Source organism: Sitodiplosis mosellana, unplaced genomic scaffold (genome assembly GCF_009176505.1).
Source record: "Sitodiplosis mosellana isolate CC-2019 unplaced genomic scaffold, AAFC_SMos_1.0 Smas_scaffold_6166, whole genome shotgun sequence".
NCBI lineage: Eukaryota > Metazoa > Arthropoda > Insecta > Diptera > Cecidomyiidae > Sitodiplosis > Sitodiplosis mosellana.
The window spans coordinates 5,472,226-5,492,592 of NW_022601407.1; the positions used below are offsets into that span (position 1 = coordinate 5,472,226).

A 20,367-nucleotide genomic window follows, 5' to 3' on the forward strand; every position below is an offset into this window, starting at 1 on the left:
ACTGTCATTGTCTACAAAAGCATGACATGGAATTTAAGCCTAATGAATGGCCTATTCACACGAACAACCAACGTATTCTTTTTAGTTTCATTTAATCGCCCAGATTGATTGCCATGTAATCATTTTCGATTGAAAACCGAAATTACCACTTGACCTATGCCTTTTTGGTATGATTTTATGTAAAAATTCAATAATTCAATTGTTGTGCTGAGTTCGTGACATAGTCACGCGGGACATATTGCACAGCACCATCTACATGTACACAAGGCGATTTGTGTGTTATGTTACTCGTTGACAGCTGCTGTCAAATCACACACGAATAAACACATTTCAAGCAAATCACACGTGCGGATTTTATTGAGTCTATGGATCAAACTGTTGATTATTAGGGAGCACCGAATGTTGGTTTCAATTCACAAAGGATAGTGTGTAATTGTGCAAATAAGTTGATAATAGCTCGTTGGATTTTGCCGAAAATATGTCGGATCAAAACGATAGTGATGGAGAGGACTATAATCCAAAGGCACACAAGAAATTGTTAGCCGGTGTATCGTCGCTGCATAAGGGCCAGTTCATTAAGACAGCAACACGAGATGAGCCAGTACTCAAAAGAGACGAATTTAATCTGGTGAAACCGGCCGCAAGCAGTGACAAACCGACGAAAAAGGCCAAAGTCGATGTGAATGACCTGGTGAATGTACTAGATAAAACCAGTAAACATCTCCAATTGGGCAAAGCGCTCAAGAAAACCGCTGATAAGAAGAAAGTTTTGCCAGTGCCACTGCAAAAACCAGCCGCGGAAAAACTTCAACGCGCCATCAACTATGAAAAGACCAAGGAAAAACTTGAGCGTTGGGATGCGGTTGTAGCGAAAAATCGATCCGCTGATCATTTGGTAGGTGATTTTGCGTAAATTTGATGCGTTCGATTGATTTTTTTTCCCTGATGTCTTCCAATAGTTATTTGTTGACCCTAGCTAGATTGTTCGCTTAATTTTTTTTCCATTTGTTCTTCCACAGTCGTTCCCGTTGCATCAAGAAGCCAATGACCTAAAGTTGAAAGATAACGTGCAGGTGCCATCCAAATTCCGCGTCAAATCGGAAATGATGCTTGAGATGGAGAAAATCGAACCGGAAGTCTTTCAAATTGGCAAACCGCAGGAAGAAGATGAGGAAGAGGAGCCAAAATTGACGCGTGAAGAATTGATTGAGCGTTCACGTGAATTACGTCAATTACGAATTAAAGAATCACAACGAAGTATCAAGGCTTATCATCAGAATAAAATCAAGAGTAAAAAGTACCATCGAATTTTGAAGAAAGAGAAAATGCGGCAGCAAATCAAAGAGTTTGAATTGCTGCAAAAAACTGATCCAGAGGCGGCACTTCGTAAAATCGAACAGTTGGACCGTAGTCGAATCGAAGAAAGAGGGTTGCTTCGCCATCGTAACACCGGCACTTGGGCAAAAAATCTTGCCGTTCGCGCAAAATACGATAAAGATGCTCGTAAAGATCTTGCTGAACAGATTGCGATTAGCCGTGAACTGACGGCAAAGAAGAATATTGATGAATCAGACGATGAAGCTGAAGAGGCAATGGCTGATGTTAGTGATGCCGATGATCCATTCAATCCATGGTTGACAGCTGGCAAAGCGAATGGCGCCGGTAACAATGAAATCGGCGAATTTATGAGCGGCTATCGCAAATATTGGCAAGAGCGTAATGAAAATGAGAAGGAATTGGCTGATTATAAGGCAAGTGATGTGCCAGAAAACGATAGGGATGAAGAAACACTGGCAGAAAATAGCAATAGCGAAGAAGAGGCAGATGAAGAGATTTCAAGTGAAAAGACTAAAATTTCTAGTAAGAAAACGAAAAGCGCTAGGCTCAAAACAAAATTAGGTAAAAAATCTAAAGTGAACGCTGGCTGGATCGAAGAAGACATATCCGAAGCGTCAAAACCAATTACGAAAAAGAAGAAGAAAGAAAAATTAGGCAAAAAAGAGAAGAAGAAAGCGCAAATAGTTGATAATATTGATGATTTGTTCGATGATGCCGAGGATGCGCTCAGAGAAAAGGGTCGGAAAGTGTACGAAAAAGTGAAGTCAAACTTGGCAGCAAGGAAAAATAACAAGAAGAAGACAACAACGACGGAGGAGAGTGATGATGGAGCGGAAAATGAGAGCGAACGAATTGATTTGCGTTTCAAAAAACAAAATCAGCGTGCACAGGAAGATGAAGCATTGAATGGCGATGGTGATGACAGCGAAAATTTGTTGTCCAAACGAATCACAAATGCACTTAATTCAATTACGTCAAATGGCCGTTCGGGGACACAAGCGACTAATGGAAATTATGAGTCGGAGAACATAAATCCAAATGATATTGCTAAAGTGAAACCGCAACATTTATCCACCGCATTGCCAGACACTGTGTACAGTGTCGCCGATGACGGCTATAATGAGTATGACGATGACTATCATTTCGATGAGGAGAAAAAGATGACCATTGCCGAGGCGTTCGAAGATGATGACATTGTGGCGGAGTTCAAGCGTGAAAAAGACGAAGAGGCGAAAAAGAATGACACACAAGAAATCGATTTGTCAATGCCGGGATGGGGCTCATGGGGTGGCACCGGTATCGATCCAACCAAACAGAAAACCAAACGCAAATTGGTGTTACGTAAGTTTTTTGTTTCATGGGTTTTTAAATCAAAAATGCTTATTCAATGATTTAAAAAATTGTAAAAACATCCAAAAATTGAAAACTCAAAAAACAAAATACAAATATTTTCTTGGTACTTTTTGCAGGTTTCCCAGCACCAGAAAAACGACGTGTCGATAATCAGGGTAATCTAGTCATCATCGAGAATCGAGACGAAAAACTGCAAAAGCATCTGGTAGCAAACTTACCATTCCCATTCACAAGTGTTGATGATTACGAGAAGTCGATTCGTGTTCCGATCGGCAAAGATTTCGTACCGGCCACAGCGAATCGAGTACTCACTAAACCAGCAGTCATCACAAAGGCCGGCACAATCATTGAACCAATGAACGAAAATCAATTGGTCAACAAACAGAAGAAACGACCCACGAAAACCGATCGACGTATCGCCAAAATAGTAACATAGCTATGCGATATAATCATTCTTTTCGAGAAACATTTAATAAAAACAACAGTTATATTTTTAATTAATTGAAAACTAATGATGTTTGATTTGTTTTTGATTTGTTCGGTATAGATAATCTTGGGACTGGAAGTAAACAATTCGAATAATTTTTTACTTTTCAAAAATTGACCATGATTTTATTTTGGTTTTTATCCTTTCTTAAGAGTTAAGAGTAAAATATAATATATTTTTTGCAAACCAAACGCATTTTTTGGATCACAGTTTCTGTTCAATGGGATCAGTCGGATCAGACACAAATAGTGTCTATGAATAAATCATCGAATTGTTTAGATGAAATATTCTTGCTCAATTGGTTTATGACAATTTCGAGTTTTTATGAGTATTCTGCGGTATATTTAACAGAGATAAGTCGCCGAACCTAACTCTCAACTGTCAACTATCTTGTTCTATTGCTTGATCAGAGTCATTGAAAAATATAAGGAGATTGAGATTGAAAATATTTGTAAAAAAAAAAACTTTTTTCCACATATGGTAATATTTTGTGAAATAATTTTTATTCCATGGAATATAAAGTAATTTTAAATTCAAAATTTTCGAGAAAAAATAAACAAGTGCCCGGAACGAAAAAAAAATAAGAGCGAAATGGTGTTCTTGCTAATATTCATATTATTTCACAGTTTTTGTTGTGTTTTGAATTGTGCGCACGTTTGCTATCTGTGTCTAGCCGTATGAATTAAAGAGTGATGGCCAAGCCAAGCCAAGCCAAGCCAAGCCAAGCCATTTGGAGATAGCACTTTCCTTTTATGCAAATAGATTTTCAACGATTCTTTAGAAAATTTTCAGATAATTTCATGGAGAATTTGCAAAGTTTTTCCGATTTCCAAGGAAAAATCACGTTATCGTTTAAAATTGAAGATCAAAATTTTTACTGAATCTTCCATCGTAATCACCCGACTCTCAAAACAAAAATTGATTTATTCATAAGAAAAATGCAACATATTCAGAGAAAAAGTAATTTCGGTCAAAATTTGTGAACTTAAATTAGAATGACATTTTATCGGAAAGTTAGCACAAAAAATCCTTTTCTCGCTTTTGAAAATCCCACAAACAATAAATATGTTTAAATTAGTGTAACCCATTCGAAAGTTCATCCAATTATACTTCAAAGAAATTAATTTGTTCAAAATTTGGATAATTAATTTATTTCTCTACTTTTCCTCCACATTCATCCGCTCACTCCGTTTTTTCAATGGCTTTATTCGCACGAAAATCAAATCATTTACTAAAAAAGTAAATGTTACGAACGGAAAATAGTTTTTAAACACCATTTCGAAGCGAATAATTATTTCGTAAAAGTAGTAATTATTTTCAATTTTCATGATTTTTCGTAAAATTCCCGCTAAAACTGTTCAAGCCTCTCCAATTCTCATACATTCCCATAGAAGGGCAAATTCAAGCATTTGATGATATGGTTAACGGTAATATGGATGCACGTTATGCGCATGAACCATAACAGCTACATACAAAAAAGCTCTTTTTGTCAACGTATGAGAGTGTTTATGTGTGAGAGCTGAAGATGTGTGAGTGCTAAGCGGGGTTTTAATTATCCAGGATTCTATACACAAATGTCATGAATTTCAGTTCGAGTGTGTTTGTGATGTGCCTAATACATACTTGTATTGATTAATAAAAAAAAATGCAAAAATATGCTCACGTTTGCTTTACTACAAACTTTTCCCCTAATATGTGTCTCTAAAATGGTAAACCAGTGAAGTGAAAAAGCAGCCACCAGTGTTCAAACATCGCAAACCCCAACACTAACACATATACACAACGTACAGAGCCAAGCATTTACAATATACTACATATACGAATATATTTATTTGACTTACTTTACGTGAAAAAAAGCTACAACAAAATCGATTTGTCTCTACTTCGAACGGGGTACGACATTTTCTGTGGTAAGTTTTGCACCTTTTTTTTAATTTATCCGAAATGAAATTAAAATCAAATTTTGAATTAAAAATCACAGTTAGTTTATTGAAAGTGAGTATTTTGGCAACGATTTATCGGTGGATGGTTTGAAAAGATTTATGTGAAATTGGTGTTAATTTTTCCGATAGGAAAATCACGAGACAGTGTGTGGACGAACTACAATATCGAATAGTAGGAAAATCAATCAGTTATCTAACGAGGAATAATCGTGTCTCGTTTGATGTATGCCAAATGAGCGTACATGAAAGAGAGAATCAGTGAAATGGAAAATCGTTTTAATTGAAATAGAATGAGAAAAATGCCGAACTTATTTTATTTTCGGTGGTTTTTTTTTCAATTATATATCCGAATTTAGAAGTTTTTACTTTGAAAGTCCTGAACAAAAAGAGAAACATGTATTTTTGATAGGATAAACGTGAGTTTTTTCTCTTCATAAACAAATTAATGAATCTTACAAAAAAATTCGAATTTCAAAACTTTTTTCGGAAAATCAACATTAACCAAATGAAATAGAATACTTGATTCACCCACTAGCACCACAATCGACTATCATTAGCCTTACGCATAGAATTCGTGATATGAAATAATGATAACATCCGGAGCACTCGGAGTGAAATTTACTATCGAAATTGTAATTAGCGTAGAATTAGCGAGGCGAAACGTAAGAGCCGTTTTGTACAGATATTAATGAATGACATGGGGGAGCGAACACGCAGAGAGAGATTTTAAAAAAATGTCGCCAAGCAACGCATTCAATCCAAAAAGCTTATTCAAGTTGTTTTTTTTTTGATAAAATATTGAATGAGAAAGAAAATACCTGTCCTGAGCCTTTTCTAAACGAAGCTTTTCAAGTGCATGCTTGATGACATTATGTATGGTGTAGACGGAAAATAAGTCGTCTTGTAATGGGTCAAGTGGACACATTCATGAGTTTGTCGTTTTCTTTTTCCATTTTTTTCTCTTTTCTGCAGGTGCAGTTGCATTTCCGAAATTATTTCAGTGAACCAACGAAAAAAAAGAGAGTAAAGTGCAAATAGGTAGGAGAATAGCAAATAGGCGACACATACACACACCGACCGACTGATAGTGCAGCAGTTATTCGTGCAAACTTTTCGTTTAATCAAACGAAAGAAGAAGAAAAAAAACCAACCAGCCCAACAAGAATTATTTGATTTTCCCGAGGTGCGTTTATGCAAAAAACATGCAGCCATTTGAAAATAACGAAAACGAAGGATACGATTACGATCCAAAACAAAGGCCTCCGCCACAGAAGTTTCATGTTCGGCCCCGCGTTGATCCCGAGGCTGAGGGTGAAGTTGATCCAGAAGCGTAAGTATCAATGGATTTTTCCTATTGATTCAGTTCAATCGGATGTTCTTATCACCCTCTTTCTCATTCTCACTATCCCTTGCTCTCTCTTTCTCTGTGTCATGAAATTGTGTGCAAAATTTGTGATTCACGACAACAACAAAAAAAAAATCAGGTACCCACAACCAAAGGAATCAACGCATAAAATTCGAGGACGTGCTGATATAATCGAAATGATTTTCGGTGCCGTTGATCAGGAGCTGCTTTTTGTGAAAACGTTTTATTTCTTCTTCTACTCGGCATTCGGTTCCCTGTTCCCGTTGATGGGTGTTTATTTTAAGCAAATGGGTATGAATCCGCTGCAGGGTGGATTTTTGATTGGATGTCGGCCGTTCGTGGAGTTTTTATCGGCGCCATTCTGGGGCTCATACGCCGATCGGTAAGTGCTGTTTGTTTTCACTTTCTCCATCCCCTTTCGCCTTTTGCTCTCGTTTGGCATTCTGAGTAAACACTCTCGATGAAAAGAGCAATATTCTGTAAGAAGGCTTGAGAGTTCTCACGTTTCATTTGAATGGGAAAACCGGTCAAATGGCTGTTTGTGAACACACAGCTATTTTAATGGTTGCTTTTCAAATGTTACAAATGAATTTGATTACATGGAAAATTGATATACATCTCTCTCTCTCTCTCCTTTTCTCTATCTCTTTAATTTGGAAATGGGATATTCTTCTACACATGCACACATACATACATACATACACATGCTAACATTGATGCAGCTGTAAAAAGGGAAAAATGCTTTTGCTCGCCTCGTTGACGTCATGGATTCTGTTTACGCTACCCATTGGATTTATTCAGCCACCGGCGACGAGTTGCGTTCAGGCCTACAATTCCACGTCATTCCAATTGATTGAGCCGCAAGTGACATCACCGCGTATCCATAAACGTTCCATAGGCAATGCACCAGCCGATGCATTAGGTGAATTGAGCGAAGCATTGGCAACGTTCGACAACAACAATAACAACAATACAGTGAAACGTACACGACGTGATGCTCCATGGGTTGATGCTGGCATATCCCCAATTGCCGTGAACTATGCAACCAATTACAATGTGAAAAAGCACAAAAACTGGGTATCACCACTGTTCTCTTCCATTGTGTACACATACGATGACATTCAGAAAGCGTTCTTCTTGCTGTTCCTGTTAATTGTGATCGGTGAATTTTTCAGTGCACCGGCAATCACATTGGCCGATTCGGCAGTTATTACGTTGCTTGGTGACAATGCCGATAAATACGGGCATCAACGTATGTTTGGTTCATTGGGCTGGGGTTTGGCGATGTTTTTTGTCGGCATTGCGTTGGATCATTCGACCGCATTCCCAAGCCATCCATGCGGACCGGAAAAACAAGAGAAAAACTATGCCATTTGTTTTGCCACATTCTCCGTGCTGATGGGCGCCGCTCTGTTGACCGCTACTCAAATCACATTCAAGTATGATGAATCCGGTGATTCGGATGCGGCCGAAAAAGCGCCCGAACAGAAAACATCGTACGAAGACGATGAAATGCAAAATCAATTGGCCGAACAATTACAGTTGCCATCATTGGCGGCTGGACCGCGTGAACCAGTACATGCGCAAGCGCCACCTGCACTTGGCGCTCAAACGAAAATGTTTGCGCAAACCACACGTGAAATTCCCGAATGGGTTACTATCATCAGTCATTTCAAAGACTTGAAACGTGCCTCATTTTTATTTGTTGCTTTTTTCATGGGTTTCGGCATCGGACTTATATTCACATTTCTATTTTGGCATCTACAAGATTATGGCGGCTCGCCAACATTGTTTGGCGTTGCGTCAGTCATCAATCACATATCGGAAATTTTCGCCTACTTCTTTAGTTTTCGGTTAATCACACAAATTGGACATGTCAAAGTGAGTTTGCTCCCATTATTACCGATACCATTCTCTCCTGCAATCTAGACAAATTGATACATGAATACGTTTTTTGTTGTGCTTACAGGTATTATGTCTTGGACTGATTGGAAATATTTTACGATTTTTGTACATCTCCTATTTGACAAACCCATGGTATGTTTTACCATTCGAATTTATGCAAGGAATTACTCATGCTGCTGTTTGGGCCGCTTGTTGTTCGTACATTTCACACAGTACACCACCACACCTTCGCTCATCGGCTCAAGGTGTATTGCAAGGACTTCATCATGGTAAGCGACACCGTGGAAAGTTTGAGTTCATTTTGTTCGTTCACATTTCGTTTTTGCGATGGTTTAAGCTCATCTCTTCTACGTTGTATTCAAAACTAGTTTCATGGTTGATTCGAAGATTAAAATGAAGTGTGTTTGTCAAACAGGTTTGGGCCGTGGTTGTGGTGCGGTATTTGGAGGTTTCTTCGTTCGTTACTTGGGAACAACGGCTACCTTCCGTGGATATGGTAAGTTGAAATATTTTGCCATAAAACATATCGAGCATATTTTTTTGGACACGATCCTTCCTGAATTTTGCCCATGAACTTTCCCAAACTCTTGATTTTACCACTTACAATTGATATTCCATTTCAGGTATCATATGCATGTTCATATTGGGTGCATTCATATTCATCAACTTCTACCACAAAGAGCATGGTTTCATCACTGAGATTCCACAGAGCGAAGATCCTCACAAGGTATGAACATAATGAATCCAAAATTTCATCGTGATCTTTGATATTCTGTTCGAATCCACGGAAAAATCAAATAATTTTCATCAGTTCGAAAAGTTTTTTTTTATAATGTTTTATCAATTGAAAAGAAGAATTTTTCTGTTAGATAAGTAATTGAGTGGAATTGATGTAGTCGCCATTTGCCACTCGTAATGTTCAACGTACGATTTTCATTTCGATGTAATTTCCCGTCTCGTCTCTTATCAAAATAATGCCATGTCCACTTGCTTAAATTTCAGGTGGCCGAAGAAACTTCACATTTGGCACCGCACGGTGTACCATCAAATCCAATACCGCGAGCGTTATCAAGTTCCCGCTTGAATGATTTGCAAAATCAAAATGGTGAAACCTATGGTACTTATCAAACAAGTGCCGGTGGCAATCTGGATATTCCTGGCGGCACAAGAAATCCATTCCAAAAGTAAATTGCATTATCAGCAGCTGTGGATTTCCTAAATCCAAAATGATTTTAAAGAAAATGCAAAAGAATGGAAGCAAACAGCAACAGTAACATATTTAATATTATACATATGAACATAAACAAAAACAAGAAAAATTTGGTTCCACTATGCCGAACAAAAGGTTCCTTCAGAAACTGTTTAGCTATTCAAATGAAACAGAAACAGAAACACACACATACACAAAACTATATATACACATATATATATATATATATATATACTGAAATCAATGAACATAATCATTATTTAATATTCGAGCCAGAACATTTTTAAAGCTAGAAAATCTACACAAAACGCAACGTTCAAAATGAACCGAACCCATAGTGAGAGATAATAGTGAGATATTTTCCGGGTAGAGAGAGAGAGAGAGAGAGAGAGAGAGAGAGAGGTGCGAAAATATTTCATTCAGCGCAAGAGAGAAGACGTGCATCTAGTAAATCACTTAGTTGAATGGCACAATTACAATTTAAGCCTAGGATTAACGTGGAAAACAAGTGTGTGTCCGTGAGATTGAGAGAAAAAGAAAGAAAAAGCCACATGGCTAAACGAGCACACGATATCAAGTAAAATGGATTCAAATCAGCCTCCTCACAAAAAAAAAAGACCTAAGTTTAGTAGCAAACAAAAAAAAAGCCATGGAAAATTTCAGCGCAACAGTTACACACATACACACAGAGTTCAGAGATTTATGATGTGGGAGGCTTGACATTTAGCATTGTTTGCACTCAGAATACGTATATCTTTCATATATTTACACTTTTATTCGTATCATTTTCATGGGGTGTTTATACCAAATTGATTTGTTAGTCACGTAAATCTGCATTCGCGATACGACCATTTTTGTCTCATCTGTCGCAGCAGTTAATGCAAACCAATTGAGTGGTGTTAACGCGCATAATAGGCCGTAATTGTGAACAATTCAAATTTATTTGACTGTTTGAAACACCAATTACTAATTTACTCTTGCGGCAGATAGGAAAATTGAAAGTGGAAACACAGGCAATGTTTTTACTCTGTATCCACTGTCAACCCGATTTCCATGTGCTACATTATGTTGCAGATTTACTGACTTTAACGAAAATGATAACATTTTTTAACTTAGTTCACTCACACACACACTCATACACTAACCCGCTGTGAAAAGTAGCGAAAATGCGCCCATGACTGAAGTATTAATATTGGCACATATTCTAATTCCTAAATTTTGAGAATGAAGGAAACAAAAAAAAAACCATTTGCACAATTTAGTTGTTTGCTTTGATTTCCAAAAATGAATTGGAAATTGAATAATTGGCAAAGTATATACGAATAACATTTTCTTTCGCTAAACGCTTTATTTTCAAAATCTCCTGATATAAATCTCAGAAGAAGAAAAAATCATTTTACCTCCAAATTAGGTTTGTTTGAATATGTTGTCGTGAATCAGAAAAAATGAACCGGGCGGCTCCACTTCTTGATGAACGAAAAGCCCACATAGAGCAAGTAATAGAAGCGAGTGATCAATTTGTGCTATTGATGGCTCAAAGAAATAGATGTAAAAGATCTTCATTCATTGATTCTTCCAAGTGTACATGAAATAACCAAAACAAAATACGCAAATTCAAAGAAGTTATTTCCCCTGTTGGGAAATGCTTTTTATTTTTAATCCCCAGCTTATTTAAGTAACCTCGGAGAAGAACACCAAAAACAGAAGCGACACGAATTCTTGATTCGAACATGGATGCGAAATAGCGAGATAAGAAATGAGAAAGTGGAGAAATAAATCTTAAACCTAGTACCTTTTCATTAAACGAAGAAGAAACGAAAACTGAACTATTGTTCGCGTAATAATGACATCCAAAAGAGTATTTACGAATAGGAAAACCACAACAAAAACAACAAAACACTCATCAAAAATGAACCATTAAGAATGATAGAGAGAAATCATGAATTTAAATGTATATGATATATAAACAAAAAAAACGTAGTTATTTATTTAGAACATTAAGAACTAAGAAAAAAAATCATGAAAAAAATCTCTTGTTGCTATTTACGATGCATTCGATGGCGCATAACCATCGAATTCATTATTCACAATCATCTAGATAACTTTGAAACAAAGGAAAAAAATTAGTAAAAAAAAATATAAACAAAAAAAAACTAATATGTAATGCAAGGGATAAAGCTCAAATCAGTAATCATATCGAACGATGCGATCTTTCGTACCACAATCGATATATATATTCTCTATGAATAGTAGGATATGAATTTACGTTATTGATAAGGGTATGGATAGAAACAAATGCATGGATTGCGATCAAAGAGATCGGTTTGATTCAGAATGAACACGAATTTTTATGAGACACACACACACATTCGTTCGTCATGACATCTCAACAAAACTTCTTTTTCATACATTTATCAGCTGTGAAAACTGCGATAGTTCCAAACTTTTTGAAGTGTTTTTACCAATTTAGCTGCTCCATCCCCAAACTAGCCCGTTTGTCAGACAATTTTTATTTTATACAAAATATGCACTTTTGCAAATAGACGAAATCGAAATCATATCATTGAGAGAAATGCCCAGATGCCCGGATGCCCGGAAAATGATCGAAATGGAGAAAGAATAAGAATAGCCGGGACAAAAAGAATAGCATCAAAATAACACACTAAAAATCATAAGAATAGCATCAAAATAGAAAAGTTTCTTCAAAAATAAAAACTATAAAGAAAATTTCAAAAAAGAAAAGATATGAAAAAAAATGGAAAATCGTGTTCATTTTATCAAATAATCGAGTCTTTTTGCCGCATCCATTTGAACGCTTATGGTCAAAAATATTTTCCTTAAATGGATACAGCTGCTCTTGAAGCCAGCTTCTGAAGAAGAAGACTCTCTTTGTTTCTTCGTCAAAGTATTGAAAGCAAAAAAAAAAAAGAAACTGACACTCCAACTGATGCCAAATTTGGCGGAAAATCTATTCGTTGAAACGAAAATGTTCGAGGCTAAAATGCTAAGCAAAAAAAAACAAACAAACACTACTCAACATCAAACGTTTATACTCTAAGTCAAAGCTGAGACAGACAACAACAAAAAATGAAGAAAAAAGAAATTTTGGTATTTTTTATGGTCTTCAAAAGTCTAAAATATGATTTAAAGAATACCAAATTGGGTGTCGAATGGAACATAAACCAGCATTTCAGATGATAACAACCATTGGGAACATCCACCGAACCAACGTCCAACGTGTTTAGTTTTCAATGCTTGGCATCATTTTTGTGCGTGTGCTGCCAATGCTTTCATTCAACATCCACCAAAAATATATTGAAATTATATATATATATATATATATATATATATGAAAATATATTTATTGATTTAAGAGTTATTTAGAATATATTATATTGAAATATCACAGTCATATCATTTAAAAAAAACGAATACCAAATAGATTTAACAACAACAACAAAACCTTCAAGAACAACATTTTCAAAGAGTTAAAACATTTACATTGAGTTGCAAAGATTGAAAGGTGAAATCCAAAAGGCTAACAACCGAATGTGTGTTTGAATATTATTGTGATCGATGTTTTTGTCTAATCACTGACCGAACCTGGGTCAGCGAATATGATTTATCATTTTAGCAACACATGTGTTGCACATTTTAAAATGAATTTTGAAGGAAAAAAGCAAAAAAAAGAGAAAATACATAAACATTGAAGACATCGAACAATCTTATGGTATTTTACTATGCAGATGTGTTTTTTTTGTGCACAAGCGTCGTCCAATTTTATTTCGACCGATTTACTTAGGCTTTATTGATTCGAAGTCAATTTCATTTCATATACAGTATAATTGAGAGACCAGTGCTAAAAAACACAGACAAACGGGTAGCAATTCCAATATGTTCTAAGAAATGTATATGCTTTTCAATGCTGACATTGAGTTTTTTGTCAAAAAAAAACTATTTTCGTTCAAACATGCAACAATCTTCTGTCTATTGGAGTTTAAATGATGTCTCAAATTTCAAAACGTTCCTTTTGTAAACTATGCTTTCTCAGCGACAATTTAAGTACTTTCGTTAATTTTGAATTCGAAATTTTTGGGACAGATTTTTTTTCATTCGTTCGGAATTACTCCATATTTACCCATTAAAACCTTTAAATGGTTCCATTAACCTGATTCCACCAGCAAATCCAAATCAAATCTGCAAACATTGCGTAAATCATTGTGATGGCATATCCTTTGTTTCATTTTGGTGACAGTCAAAGTGTTGCATGGACATGTCCTCTGGACGCGAGTCAAATGAAAAGTTGTGTCTTGAGCCAAAAAGCTTTTTATTCTTCTCTAAACGAAAAAAAAACAAACCAAAGTGAAAATACGTGCTGTTTAATTTTACTTGATTGCAAATATACAAATTTGTGGGCGAAAGAAAAAAAAATGCATAAAAAAGTCCTAATTTTTTTTTATCAATGTTGTTTAGGTTAAAAAAAATAATAACAAAATGTACATTTATTATGAACGTGACAAATGTGCGTGGGCAAGCGAATATACGAAGCAATTTTGCCAAGATACGAATTGTTCATTTATGTTGAAACTGTGTTTTCTATCAACATTTATTTGATATAATCCAATGAATCAATTGGTTAAGCAAAAAGCGGTTGGTGTCGATTGTAGCGTTACTCGTACTTCGCAAGCATATATTCAACATGTCCTTGATGTGATCACTTTTATTATAAAAACAATATCCGTTTGGAAAATAAGCCAAAACAGCAATCGAACAAAAAAATTTAACAAAAAAAACGATTTTGAGCAACATTTTCAAACCAAAATTTAACACATAAAATTTAAGCATTTATCCATTGCACCGAATGACGTAGATAAATGAAATTCACACATACGACATAGAAAAGAATGTGTTTATAAATCATTAATCAACTGTTGATTCATTTTGTATCACTGTTAATAAATATAAAACCGTTTTTAGAGTTCGGATTTAAAGAAAGAGTGAAAGAAAAACAAATGTGTTATCAAGAGAGATTAAATTATAGAGAAAGAGAAATCACATCGCCTCCTAAATTGCTACATTCTGTTTTCGTTTGTGTTAAGTGGTTTATTTCGCCGCAATTTTTACAGTTAATGCTTTGGATAGAGGCAATGTGTGAAACAACACAGATGTTTCCCTTCATTTAAAAAAAAAACTTAAATTAAATTCGCATTCACTTGGTTAAGTAGTCCTAACTTTTCTCCGATCTAAGATCTATGTCTGTTGTAAAAAAAAAAACCAAAAAACTATATGTTTCAAAATAAATTTTTTTGTCGGTGTTTTCTTTTCAATTTACCAAATCGCTTCGAATCTTTTCGATTCTTTCACATTGGAAAATTGGTTCAGGAAGAAACTGAAGTTGCAGAACTATGGCTTCTTAAGAAAGCACTTGAACTTATTCTTTGATGCTTTTTTCAGTTTTTCCAATTCACATTTGTTTTTTTTTTTTCGTTTAATTTCAATTCCCCTTGACTGTGTTTTTACTTTTCCATCTGCCTTTTCCTTAATCAAATTTCTACTTTTCACACTAAATTAGAATCTCTGATCACTTTCCATTCTTTTCCTTCCATTTCATACTAATTTTTCTTCACAGTTCTACTTCAAAACTCTTATCATTTTTCATATCCAAAATATTGAATGGCATAGATTTCTATGGAAATTCTTTAAAATTGTATTCAAATGCTCAAGACAAATGTTTAGTACTTGATGCAATAACAAGACGATATCTTTGAACAGACACTAGTGCATGGGTGTATCTATCAATAGTTTGGCATGAAAATTCGACTCACTGACAGCATTCCAGTGGTAAATCCAGTGGTTAAAGGTTAGTTACTGATATTTATCCAATTTTGACTTATGGTCTCTTACATCTTCGATTACTCACTTGTGAAAATAGTCGTGAAATTATCCCGTAAAATATGAAATTCCTGCTTTTCGGTTAAAGTGTGCGAATTTGACAGAAATCGTGTAACCAATTTACACAATTTTCGTCACATTTTACCGGGAATCCATGAACTTCATATTTTATCAGATTTTACTGGACAATTTCGCGGTTATTTCTAACAGTGCCTGTCTTCGATCCAATTTTTACGCACGTAAAATCGATGACCTGTCTAATTCAGCCCACACATGAATGGCACAAACCCCAATAGCGGCAAGTATCAAAGATATTTTCTATCAATAAAAAATGGCTCTTGTCGATTTTCTCCTTTGACAAAATGCTTTGATCAAATTGAACGAAGAAATTCTATTAACAATACATTGCCACTCTGTTTTATGATTTCCAAGCTTCAAATCTCTATGCGCCTTATCGCTTCAATCTTTCATACCTTTGCTAATCAAGAGAAATGAGCTATTTTCTGTTTCTAAAGAATATTTCTAAATCATTTTGGTAAAAAAAAATCGGAACGAATCAAAGAGAGAAACAAATATGTAAAAAAAAATGTTTTATTTTTGAGCTTAGCCGTGTACAAAGCACTCTGTTCTTGTAAAATGTATTCACGGAATAACCAAAATTTTGGTTACCAAATAAATCCATTCAAATTCAAATGCATATTGATGTAACATTTTTAGATCATAGACACAAAGAAAAATAACATTTATCGGAGTCAAGTGCTTCTGGTTTGATGTACTTGTGTGGCCAATGAGAATTGTTGATAGATAGATGGAATACGGCTCGAAAGAGAGACTAAAATAAAAAAAAAATGATTCAAAGATATGTATGCATTTTTCTATGATTTCCTTCAAATTTCGGTTGAGTTTAATACTGAATTTTTGAGTTTTCGCTACGGAAAAATCGTTTCAAAATCAGTCAATACGACTAGAAGCAGAAATAATTGGGTAAGTTTGTTCTAGAAGTGGTTTTTTTTTCTCGCAAACATCAAATGATCTTAAATTCAATCAAAATTTATTAGTAATTGAAATGGCGTGAAATTCATTGTGTTCAAACTTCGATCGAAAGGTTGTTTGTATTTCGTTCAAAATGATGAGCTCATGAATGTGTAGCTCACTATGTAAAGCGAGAGAATTTTCGCTTGGGTCGCGCTCGATCATTGTCGCTTCGTTCAAAATGACAAATTAATGTGTGTCTGATGTGAAGCAACAAAAAATCTCTCTCTCTCGCAGTCGACTATTAAACAAATTTCTAATATTCAAACAAAAAAAAATTGACACAAAGAGAATTGTCAATCAGATGATTTAATAGTCTATCACTTGCGTGTGCGCTTGTTCCTTCTGCGTTCTGTCTTGACATTGTTGAATCATAATGGCTTCAGAATATTATTTATAAATTTGCACGTCGTGAAAACGGCGCGAAAGATAGTGGGAGAAAGAGGGAGAGAGAGAGAGAGAGAGAGAGGCATTTTCAAGAGACGACTAATGTGCCATTCAATTCTTCAAGTTTTGTTTGCGCATCTTATTGTTGCCTATAATGGTACTTTTATCTTTGTTTCCTCATGACTCAGTGCCTATTGTTACTTTCTGGGCTAACCGCGAACAATCGATGTATAGACTGTCTTTTGTGTACATTTCATCTTATCACACACACACACACACACACATCCATGACAGAGAAAGCAAATCAACGGGTTTTTCTCATCTTTTTGCTCGATATCCGAGGAATATTTGCTTTGCACCGAAAACAACGGACACAATTTTAATTTGTGCGTTACACGATTTTACTCGAAATTACGCGTTGGCATACTATTTCAGTTGCATTTATCCTGCACCATATGTCGCACTAGTGCAATTACGTATGACACATGACGCAAACAAAGCTGTTGTATTAGCTGGCAAAGACGCCAATTCATTCTTTGACGCTCTCATTCGTTTTTATTCGCTTTTTCTTCTTCTTTCAATCAATAATTATATTCCGAAACTACGCAATATTTATTTGTTTGATACCCACATTGCGATACAATCAACTTATATGAAGCGCTTGTTTGTTTGCCTAAAAAAACAGCCATCGCCTAATGTGACACACTCAAAAACAAAAGAGAATTTTCGAAGAGATGATACAATGGATTTGAACAAAGTGTGGAATGAATTTTGGTTGTCTTGATTAGAATGTGCTTTAGAAATATGTCAAATCCGACCTCGTTTCAAGGAGAAATTGATTATTGTCTTTGATTTGCCATTGAAATTGGTAAAAAAAATAACGAATGAACTTCATCTAAATTGAAGAAACGAATGAAAAATGAATCAATTTGACAAACAAAAAAATGGTTCGTTTTATTGGAATGCAAAAATTCATTTGAATTTTTATGAAATAATAAAATATGAAACGGTTTCAAAGCTTTAAATTCGGTAAACAACTCATTAAAATCAAAAGATGAAACAATTTCACAAAAATTCCAATTTTATGATCGTCGTAATTGTTTTTGTCTGCACGAAAACGTGCCTCACTTTCGGTCTGAGTGACTCACAAGCGAAATTGCAATATATTGATAACAATAATAGCAATAACAAAGCGAACACACACGATGTCGTATTAATGAACAAGTGGCAAATTAATACATGGTGTATATTCGTTGGAAATTGTTGTGACATCGCATTTTCAGTCAATTTGTCTTGGTATTCCATCGTTTGCGCGCGCGACAAAATCCGAAATTCCATCGAATTGTTGTTTTTTCATCGTCGTCGCTCAGTTTTTGTGTTTGTATGTTATAAAAAGCGAAATGACATAGCTCATTGTGCGTATTCATCTATCTATCGTTCGTTCAACACAGTTAATAAATATTCAACCGTACCGAAGCTGTTAAAGTCATTACGTTTGTTGTTATCAAGATTAACAGGCAGACAATACAACGAGAAAAAAAAAACACAGCGTAATTTCGCAATCAAAGTGTGATCAGATTGAATCGAAAATGGGTTCAATTGCAGTTGCGGTGATTTTTGGTGAGCCATGTGAAGTTTTTATTTGATGGAGATTTTTTTTTTCAATTTTACAATATAGAATTTGATTGTGTTGAACCTGGTTTTTGAATGTTTGATATTTGAACTTCCACACCGTGTGATTTAATCGCAGTGTTAATTTAATTTCAGTTTTATCGATTAGTTTCGCATTGAGTACACCATTCCCGGATGGCGATTCAGTGGGTGCACGATCGTCTTGCACCGATGGTAACCAGCTAAAATGTGCTTATAAGATTGTCGATCATCGACATAACGGGGCAATCAACACAAAAGTGCAAGACTCACCTGTCAAACGATATAGCTGGCTATATTGCAGTAGACTTGAACGTCTCAATCTGTTATACCACGAGGCTCCGGATCAAAACTGCGAAGAATGTAAAAATGCACCACGTGTCCAAATCCCGTGACAAATCAATACAATTCAGAATATGACAATAGTTTTGCTACCGTGTGCACCGTACTGACACAGCAGTAGGCAACCGATTAGTTTAAGACAAATATTTAGCTAGCTGAAAATGATCATCCAATACAAAACAGAATGATCAATTGATCATAGTAATTTGACCATATGTTCATAGTAAAAACATTCCACAAATTTAGACGTGTCTGGCTCAATTAGAATTTCGCTCTAGTTGACTGGCAAAAATTACGTCGTAGTCAACCATTTTTCATACACAAATTCAGTTCACAATAATCTTTTTTTTTCCGTAGATTTTCGTTAAAGTCAATCAGTCGGTCATCGAATTTGCACACGTGATTGCATTTCAGTCAACTTTGAACATTCAAATGAAAAGCAATTCTTGTGGTGTGAAACAAAACCAACGATTTTATTCTTAGTGTAAAAACATGTGTTTCAAATTATTGTTAAGACAACGAAAGAATGTACTCTGTTGATGGAAATTACATTTAGATTTATTATCGCATTTCAAATACTGTATTTATTGTTAGAAACAATTTGAAGAGACTTTTTTTCTTCTTCGAATATTTGTTGAATTGAAGTAAACGTGCCAATTTGCTTGACACATTCAACTTCGAAGACTCAAAACATGCAAATGACTAATCAAATTGATTTTGTATTACCATATAAGTTGTGTGATATTCATTAGCTGTATAAGATGTTCATTTCCGAATTCAATCAAAGAATTCCATGTGTGCGTTAGAAAATATGTGAAGTTTGTGTATTTTTTTTTTTGTAGCTCGTATTGTTGTTGTTGCTCATTATAATAAATATTGTTTTTTCTTCTTCTCTATTTTAACCAAACAATAAGCGAATGGAAAGAAATACATGGAAAATAAACGAATAACTTCCGATTGTTATGAACAACAATTCACTTGCAATTATTATACAAATGCCTCATTTTTTTTTATTTTGGCAAATATGAATATTTTTGTGATTTTTTTTTTCGGTGCGCTGCGATCATTTTTCAATGACACTGGTTTTAATGAACGATTTTTGGATGTTTCCGCACTTGGAATTTTTCTAATAACTCATTTTGGAATCCCAAATTTGAACGTATGAGCGCCTTTTTTTCTTCTTTATTTCAATTCATGCCTATCCCAAGCAGCTTAGAGGTCTTTTTCTTCTAGAGATCGAATTCTCGAATTACAACATTTCAAAGCTATGCTACCAAAGTGAAATGATTTGCTTTTTTCAATTTTTTGTTCAATCAAAATAAGTTTAGTAATATTATTGGCTGCACTTGAACCACCACTTTCTCTACCCCAAAATAAAATCATTTTTTTATGGTTTTTTTATTTTCGGACTTTTTTCCGATTTTACAAATTTTAAATTAACCTACTAATCTGCTGGATGGAA

At 35.0% G+C, this 20,367-nt stretch overlaps 2 protein-coding genes and 1 long non-coding RNA gene across 3 annotated transcripts; all 3 read left to right on the forward strand.

Moving 5' to 3' along the window:
• Positions 1–290: 290 nt before the first annotated feature.
• LOC129575258 (U3 small nucleolar RNA-associated protein 14 homolog A) lies at positions 291–3,199 on the forward strand. The gene is made up of 3 exons (XM_055458425.1): positions 291–895; positions 1,020–2,679; positions 2,808–3,199. Exons 1-3 carry the CDS (start codon positions 479–481, stop codon positions 3,125–3,127), a joined length of 2,397 nt encoding a protein of 798 aa, XP_055314400.1. The 5' UTR covers positions 291–478; the 3' UTR covers positions 3,128–3,199.
• Positions 3,200–5,014: 1,815 nt separating this feature from the next.
• Positions 5,015–9,711, forward strand: LOC129575265 (major facilitator superfamily domain-containing protein 6). Its single transcript, XM_055458448.1, has 8 exons — positions 5,015–5,088; positions 6,094–6,451; positions 6,606–6,869; positions 7,210–8,368; positions 8,457–8,661; positions 8,808–8,888; positions 9,016–9,119; positions 9,395–9,711. Exons 2-8 carry the CDS (start codon positions 6,324–6,326, stop codon positions 9,578–9,580), a joined length of 2,127 nt encoding a protein of 708 aa, XP_055314423.1. The 5' UTR covers positions 5,015–5,088; positions 6,094–6,323; the 3' UTR covers positions 9,581–9,711.
• Positions 9,712–18,191: 8,480 nt separating this feature from the next.
• LOC129575266 (uncharacterized) lies at positions 18,192–19,878 on the forward strand. Its single transcript, XR_008688783.1, has 2 exons — positions 18,192–18,533; positions 18,681–19,878. It is a non-coding gene; the product is annotated as an uncharacterized LOC129575266 (long non-coding RNA).
• The last annotated feature ends 489 nt before the right edge of the window (positions 19,879–20,367 follow it).

What these genes read in the sequence shown, in the direction of transcription:
- LOC129575265 (XM_055458448.1), top strand. Translation starts at nt 6,324, where the DNA reads ATGCAGCCATTTGAAAATAACGAAAACGAAGGATACGATTACGATCCA. An exon ending in ATTGCAAGGACTTCATCATG is followed by an intron (nt 8,662 to 8,807) that starts GTAAGCGACACC and finishes TTTGTCAAACAG; the next exon opens with GTTTGGGCCGTGGTTGTGGT. An exon ending in AGAGCGAAGATCCTCACAAG is followed by an intron (nt 9,120 to 9,394) that starts GTATGAACATAA and finishes CTTAAATTTCAG; the next exon opens with GTGGCCGAAGAAACTTCACA.
- LOC129575258 (XM_055458425.1), top strand. Translation starts at nt 479, where the DNA reads ATGTCGGATCAAAACGATAGTGATGGAGAGGACTATAATCCAAAGGCA. An exon ending in ATCGATCCGCTGATCATTTG is followed by an intron (nt 896 to 1,019) that starts GTAGGTGATTTT and finishes GTTCTTCCACAG; the next exon opens with TCGTTCCCGTTGCATCAAGA. An exon ending in CAAACGCAAATTGGTGTTAC is followed by an intron (nt 2,680 to 2,807) that starts GTAAGTTTTTTG and finishes TACTTTTTGCAG; the next exon opens with GTTTCCCAGCACCAGAAAAA.